This window comes from Phyllobates terribilis, unplaced genomic scaffold, assembly GCF_046119375.1.
Source record: "Phyllobates terribilis strain yellow unplaced genomic scaffold, ASM4611937v1 Scaffold_4__5_contigs__length_816908805, whole genome shotgun sequence".
NCBI classification, from domain to species: domain Eukaryota; kingdom Metazoa; phylum Chordata; class Amphibia; order Anura; family Dendrobatidae; genus Phyllobates; species Phyllobates terribilis.
In genome coordinates, this window is record NW_027362764.1 from 520,657,345 (window position 1) to 520,665,966 (window position 8,622).

General features: G+C 36.5%; 1 protein-coding gene across 1 annotated transcript in view; it reads right to left on the reverse strand.

The window, feature by feature from the left end:
- Window positions 1-318: 318 nt before the first annotated feature.
- The window catches only part of CTDP1 (CTD phosphatase subunit 1), a 156,884-nt gene continuing 148,580 nt past the window's right edge, over window positions 319-8,622 (reverse strand). The window contains exon 13 of the mRNA XM_073678901.1: window positions 319-634. Within this exon, the coding sequence (XP_073535002.1) occupies window positions 502-634 (133 nt within the window). The 3' untranslated portion in view covers window positions 319-501. The remainder of the gene's footprint in view (window positions 635-8,622) is intronic.

The window sequence follows — 8,622 nt, forward strand, 5'->3', positions numbered from 1 at the left end:
TATATATATATATATATATATATAGTATATATTTAAAAAAGTTTTATTTTGATATATAAGGAAAGAATGTTTTTCTTTCCATGTGAAGGAACTTCAGCCGCCATTGGACTGCTCCTGCTCTACTTCTCAGACCAGTCAGAAAAGCAAAAGACACACATAAAAATGTAAAACAAAACAACAAAAACCCAACTCTCTCAAAATCTACAAAGCTTTGACAAAAGCATTATGTCTTTGGCATAGCACAAATTCCCCACTTAATACTTGTTTCCTTTGCCTTAAAGAAGATGAAATAGTTACTTATGTAAAACACCCTTAAAATAATTAGCTCAAAATGTGTAAAACAAGTTGTGTCCCCAGCAAAATATACAAATATGCTACTGTCAAGAAGAAAAACTGAAAATAAAAAACATACATAGACAAACTGAAGTAGCAACACAACAATTCATTTCAGTTATGTGTGCAATTACACAATTTCCTAAGGTTTTCCTTTTGTCAGAGGTGTCAAATGAAGTCGTTGAGCTCTGCTTCAATGGCTGCTGCCATTTCATCTGCCTCTGAACTGCTTCCCTCCTCATTACTGGATTCTTCTTCGTCAGCATCATCATCCTCCTCCTCTAATTTTCTCTTTTGACCTCTATAAAAAAAAACACAAACAAATAACCTGATCAATTACAGTTTATAATCGCAAAGCAAGAATCTGGATATAAAAACAGGCTTATTAGTTCTGTTAGAAAACAATTTTAAAACCCTGAATTTTAATAGGGCCTGTTAAACTTCTGAAGAAAAGCAGGTAAATATAAGATTAAAAAAACTCATTTTAATTTCAGAATATTTAAAAAAAAAATAAAACAAAAAAAAAAATGCTGAGAAGGGGCAGATGTGGAAACTTTGGAAAAAAAACAAAACAAAAAGTACAAAACGAAGAGTACCTTAATTTGACAATATATTGACCTAACATAATAACATCATTCCAAGAGGGTACATTATTTCACCCAGCTAAAAATGTCAGCCTATTGACTGATATATATGGGATATGTCAAACTCTGATAACTAGTGAAGATGCATTGCCTTAGCTAGGCCTTCAGCTGTACCAGGGGGCTTCATTAAATCACCTACCTTGTCCCAGTCTATACAACAAAGTTAACCAGTGAGAAGCAGCAGAAGAAAAATAGTTGTCTTCTGCTGCTCAATGGTTAACGTTGCTATATAGACTGGGACAGAGTGGGTGATTTCATGAATTCCCCTGGTACAGCTGAAGGCCTATATAAGGCAATGGGTATACAGTGGCATGTAGAAGTTTGGGCACCCCTGAAGATTAAATGATCTCTAAAAGGCTTAAAGTTAAAGATGACACATTTCTTTTGTATTTTAGGCAAAAATATATATATATATTTTCATCTTTAACATTTTAAAAATTACAAAAAGGAAAATGGGCCGATGCAAAAGCTTGGGCACCCTTGGAGATTTGTGTGCTCAGATAACTTTGACCAAGGTTTCAGACTTTAATTAGCAAGTTAGGGTTATGGCTTGTTCACTATCATCATTTGGAGAGGCCAGGTGATGCAAATTTCTCAGCTTTATAAAAAGCCAGCTTCCTCTAACCTTGTGCCAAAAAACAGCAGCCATCGGTTCTTCTAAGCAGCTGCCTAGCACTCAAATTGTGGAGGCCCACAAAGCAGGAGAAGGCTATAAGAATATAGCAAAGCGTTTTTAAGTTGCCCTTTCCTCAGTTTGAAATGTAATTACAAAATGTCAGTTAACAGGAACAGTAGAAGTCAAGTTAAGGTCTGGAAGACCAAGCAAAATTTCAGTGAGCTGCTCGTAGGATTGCTAGAGAGGCAAATCAGAACCCCTGCTTTACTGCAAAAGACCTTCAGAAAGATTTAGTAGACTCTGTAGTTGTGGTACATTGTTCTACTGTTCAGACACACCTGCACAAATATGGCCTTCATGGATGAGTCATCAGAAGAAAACCTCTCCTGCGTCCTCACCATAAAATTCAGAGTAAGAAAGAAGAAGTATGCAAAAGAACATCTAAACAAGCCTGATGAATTTTGGAAACAAGTTCTGTGGACAGATTAGAACTCTTTCGCCAAAATGATCAAAGCTACAGTATGTATGGTGAAAAAAGGGCACAGAATTTCAGGAAAAAAAACATCTCACCAACCATTAAGCATGGAGGTGGATCAATCATGCTTTGGGGTTGTGTTGCAGCCAATGGCATGGGGAATATTTCACAGGTAGAGTAAAGAATAGATTCAAAGAAATTTCAACAAATTCTTGATGCAAACATAACACCATCTGTAAAAAAGCTGAAGTTGAAAAGAGGATGGCTTCTACAAATGGTTAATGATCCTAAACACGTCAAAATCCACAATAGACTACCTCAAAAGGTGCAAGCTGAAGGTTTTACAAGTCCCCTGATCTGAACATCATTGAAAATCTGTGGCTAGATCTCATAATGGCAGTAAAGGCAAGATGAGCCAGAATCTCACAGAACTGGAAGAATTTTTCAAGGAAGAATGGATGAAAATCCCTCAAAGAATTGAATGACTCTTGGCTGGCTAGAAAAAGCGTTTACAAGCTGTGATACTTTCTAAAGGGGGTGCTACTAGGCACTAACCATGCAGGGAGCCCAAATTTTTGCATTGACCCATTTTACTTTTTGTAATTTTTAAAATATAAATGATTAAAATATTTTTTTTATCCTTAAATACAAAGGAAATGTGTCATCTTTAACTTTAGACCTTTTAGAGATCATTTCAGCTACAACTTAACTTGCTTAACTAACTGTTCACAATAATAGTAATTCTGACCAGGGTGGCCCAAACTCTTACATGCCACTGTACACACATACATACACACAGAGTACTCAGCATAAATGAGTACACCTGCTTTGAAAAGTGCAATTTTAATCAATATCTCACAAACCAATATCCAAAATTTTTACAACACAGTTTCATAGAACATTTTTTTAACCCATAAAATGAAAGTAAGGTTATTTTAACTTTAATTACAAAATCTTCAGTTTTACTCAAATTAGTTGATGCAAAAATGAATACACCCCCCATCAAAAACGACTACATCTATTTTGTATGACCTCCATGATTTTTAAGAACAGCACCAAGTCTTCTAGGCATGGAATAAACAAATTGACAACAAAATGCAACATATATCTTTTTTCCATTCTTCGCAAACGACCTCTTTTAGAGCCTAGATCCTGGATGACAGCAATGCTCAACTTGTCTCTTCAGAATTCCCCACATGTGTTTGATTGGGTTCAGATAAGGAGACATACTTGGCCACTGAATCACTTTCACCCTATTCTTCAGAAAGGCAAGTGACCTTAGATGTGTGTTTTGGATTATCATCATGTTGGAAAAGTGCACGTCTACTAAGGGCATGCAGTGATGGTAGGGTCTTCTCTTTTAATTTTGAGTAGAACTTCTGTGATTTCATGATGCCATCAATGAAATGTAGCTCCCCAACACCAGCAGCCCCACATACGGACACTACCACCTCGTTTCACTGGGCACGATGCATTTTTCTTTGTACTACTCACCTTTGAAATACCATACAGATTTGAAGCCATTAGTTCCAAAATATTTATTTTGTTCTCATCACTCCAGAATCCGATTAGTCTTCAAATTTTTCAGCAAGAGTCCTGGAATGTTACAGGCAGGCATTTTTGTGTATGGGCTTTAGAAGAGGTTTCCTTAGTAGACAACACCCATGACATGCCATTATTCTGCAGTGTACAATGTATTGCATCACAGGAGACACCCGGTATGGCTTTCTACATAGCTAACAGCAGTGAACTTTCATGTCGATTATCTTGTGACATTTCTCTTCCATGTGGTGCCATTGCTGACAGCATGAAATGGGAAGGGGTTTTCTTTGATAAGTAACGCTCTTTAATAGTCAACCGTCTACCGGACACCTGTTTAATGAATAAATAGACTTGCCTGCTGTTGAATTCTTGTTAATTAGAATTTTGTAGTGAAATCTTTAGCATTGCTCCTAAAACTTTCATTGGAGTGTACTCATCATTGCAGAATGGTCTTGATTACATTTGATAGGAAAATTACTTTTTTGGGAGTGCAAAATAACAAATCTGCTTTGCAACAAAAGGCCCACATTTGTGGGAGTATTTTGAAAAAAATGTGATTTTTTTTTTTTTACGTTTTATGTCCTTTTTTGGTGAGTCATAGTTGCACATGTCTAACCTTTAATCTGAGCATAACAAAGCAAATTGTGAACATTTTGCTATCCAGACAATTCTCTGCACAGTCAACTATTTCACATTATTCAAAAGTTGGAAACATTAAAAGTAGCTTAGCTCTACAAGGATGGGGCTGCCTGCAGTCTTCAAATGGTAAGTGGTTTATTAAAAATCAATGAAGCAAAGCTAAAAAGGAAATCAAAAAGATATTCTGCCAAACAAAAATGGCCTTTTTTCAGTTAATTTAACACAAAATCAACCCAAGTCCGCAAAGCCAGGAAAACACATGGAGTCAGCACAAATGTGATTTTATATAAACTTCAAAGTCAAAAACGCTTAAATTACATTATTTAGAAAAAAGGTGTACTTCAAAAAGAGAAGCAGATGTAAGAGTATAGTGCATGAAATGAAAATAAGAGAATAGGGACTATGTGATCTGATCTCTACACTTTACCCCTTTACCGCCGAAGGTGGTTTGCATGTTAATGACCAGGCCAATTTTTACAATTCTGACCACTGTCACTTTATGAGGTAATAACTCTGGAACACTTCAACGGATCCCACTAATTCTGAGACATATTGTACTTAATGAGAGTGCTAAAATTTCTTCGATATGACTTGCATTACTTAAAACGTAAAAAAACGGAAATCTGGTGAAAAATTTGAAAATTCTGCAATTTTCAAACTTTGAATTTTCATGACCTTAAATCAGAGAAATATACAGCTGCATCTCACTAAATTAGAATATCATCAAAAAGTTAATTTATTTCAGTTCTTCAATACAGAAAGTGAAACTCATATTATATAGTCATTACAGAGTGATTTATATCAAGTTTTTATTTCTGTTAATGTTGATGATTATGGCTTACAGCCAATGAAAACACAAAAGTCATATAACAGCTTGAAAAATGTTTTTAAAATCTGAAATGTTGGCCTACTGAAATGTATGTTCAGTAAATGCACTCAATACTTGGTCGGGGTTACTTTTACATCAATTACTGCATCAATGCGGCGTGGCATGGAGGCGATCAGCCTGTGGCACTGCTGAGGTGTTATGGAAGCCTCACTTGCTTTGATAGCAGCCTTCAGCTCGTCTGCATTGTTGAGTCTGGTTTAAAATTTGCTTGAATAATAAGCAGACCCAATGTTGCGTTTGGGGAACCCCTGGGTGTGCCTAAACAGTGGAAACCGCCCACAAGTGACCCCATTTTGGAAACTAGACCCCCTCAAGGAACTTCTCTAGATGTGTGGTGAGCACCCTGAACCCCCAGGTGCTTTGCAGAAGTTTATAACGTAGAGCCGTAAAAATAAAAAAAAATCAAGCTTTTTCCACAAAAATTATCTTTTAGCCCCAATTTTTTTTATTTTCACAAGAGTAAGAGGAGAAAATGGACCCCAAAAATTGCTGTGCAATTTCTCCTGAGTATGCAGATACCCCATATGTGGGGAAAAACCACTGTTTGTGCGCATGGCAGGAGCACTGTGTGACTTTTTGAACGCAAAATTGGCTGCAATCGAGAGTGGACGCCATGTCGCGTTTTCAGAGCCCCAAATATGGGGGGTTTCCACTGTTTAGGTACAAGTGACCCCATTTTGGAAACTACACCACTCAAGGATTTTATCAAGGAGTATAGTGAACATTTTGAACCCAGAAGTACGACACAAAACTTGAGAACATTAAGTCATCATATTGAATATGTTGTCATTAGTCTTGCGTGCAAGTGCTCACTACTGGAGTTTGCATCGGGTACGCACCAAGTATCGCGGGTGCTCGAGTGACATGCTAGAGTCCCTGCCCCGCATGATTCATGGTGGTTAGACACCCCAAAAAAACATGCGGGGATTGCTTGTATATGGCAGGCAATCCCCTTGTGGTTTTTTTGGCTGTATAACAGCCGTGAAACGTACAGGGCGGGGACTCAAGCATGTCACTCGAGCACCTGCGATACTCGGTGAATACCCAAGCACCTGAGTGCAAACTCAAGTAGCGAGAACTTGCGCTCAACACTAGTTGCCATATCGTCATCATTTTTTTTCTTTACTTTTGAAAAAATACCAACACAACCCTAACCCCAACCGTAACCCAACCCTAATCTAACCCTATCCCTATCCCGAGGGATTTATTCACTATAATGAGGCAGCAAAGTTACTCTGGACTCCGTCTGGCCTCTGTTCAGCAGTGTCCTTTTTTTCCAGTGGTTCACAAAACTGTGGCGGACGGCAATTTTATGCACGCCTAATAAAAAGACTGACACCGTGGGATCACAGGCCAGACAGCGTCGACTGTGCCTCATTACAGGGAGTCTTACGCCGGGGGTTTCGTCTGAATCACGTATTTCAAAGATTTACACGGAAACCCCGGTGTAAGCGCTCAGTGCAGAGCACAGGAAAAAATGTGAGCCAAGCCTTACTGCGATCTTCGGGAGGCAGAATGAACAAATCAGCAGCAGGTGAAGAATTGGCTTTATTTTTTACGCCGTTCCTCATGCGGTGTAAGCGATTAGACGACTTTATTCTTCGGGTCAGTGAGATTACAGCAATACCAGACTTATATTGGGTTTTTATGCTTGGCAGCGATCAAACAATAAGAGACGCTATTTTTTGCAAAGACTAGTTTTTGCATCGCCATATTTTGAGAGCTATAATTTTTCCATATTTCGGCCGGCAGTCATGTAAGGGCTTGTTTTTTGCGGAACAAGTTGACGTGTTTCTTGGTACCATTTTCGGGCACGTGACATTTTTGATCGCCTTCTATTTCGATTTTTGGGAGGCAAAATAAACAAAAACCAACAATTCAGAATTTTTTTTTGTTATGCTGTTCCGCGTGGTAAAATTGATATTCATCGGGTCAGTAAGTTTATAGTGATACTACATTTATATTTTTTTTATGTTTTGGCACTTTTACACAATAAAAGCTATTTTATAGAAAAAAGAAAAAAAGATTTTTTTTTGCATCGCTTTATTCTGAGACATTTTATTTTTTGGCTAGTGGAGCTGTATGGCTTGTTTTTTGCGGGACAAGATTACGTTTTCAGGGTCACCATTTTTATTTACATTCGCATTTTTTATGGCGTTTTACTCCACTTTTTGTTCAGCGGTATGTTGATAAAGCATTGTTTTTTATTTTTTTACCATGTTCACTAAAGGGGTTAACTAGTGGGATAGTTTTATAGGTCAGGTAGTTCCGGACGTTTTTTTTTTTCTTTTCATGATATTTATTTATGGGTACAAAATTAAAAAAAAAAATAAAATATATATATATATTTATATATATACAGTTAGGTCCATATATATTTGGACAGAGACAACATTTTTCTAATTTTGGCTCTAGACGTTACTACAATGAATTTTAAACAAAACAATTCAGATGCAGTTGAAGTTCATCAAGAGAATGCCAAGAGTGTGCAAAGCAGTCATCAAAGCAAAAGGTGGCTACTTTGAAGAACCTAGAATATAAGACATATTTTCAGCTGTTTCACACTTTTTTGTTAAGTATATAATTCCACATGTGTTAATTCATAGTTTTGATGCCTTCAGTGTGAATGTACAATTTTCATAGTCATGAAAATGCAGAAAAATCTTTAAATGAGGTGTGTCCAAACTTTTGGTCTGTACTGTAAATATACACATATGTATATTACACACACACACACACACATACATATTTCTTTTTTATTTAACTCACTTATATAGCGCCATTAATTCCACAGCGCTTTACAGACATTATCGGCAGGGTCCCCATTGGGACTCACAATCTAAATTGCCTATCAGTATGTCTTTGGAATGTGGGAGGAAACCGGAGAACCCGAAGGAAACCCTTGCAGATGTTGTCCTTGGTGGGATTTGAACCCAGATCTCAGCACTGCAAGGCAGCAGTGCTAACCATTGAGCCACCGTGCCGCACATTATATACATATATATATACACACACACATATACACATATATATACACATATATATACACATATATATAAATATACACAAATATATATCTACATACATATATATATATATATGTATGTATGTGTGTGTGTATATATACATATATATGTATATATATATATATATATACATACACACACACATATATATATATATATATATACACACACACACATATATATATATACACACATATATATATACACACACACACACACACATATATATATATATATATACACACACATATATACACACACACACACATATACATATATATATATATATATATACATATATATATATATATATATATATATACACACACACACACACACATACAGTGCCTACAAGTAGTATTCAACCCCCTGCAGATTTAGCTGGTTTGAAAAGATGCAAATAAGTTAGAGCCTTCAAACTGCAAACGAGAGTAGGTTTTATGAACAGAAGCATAAAT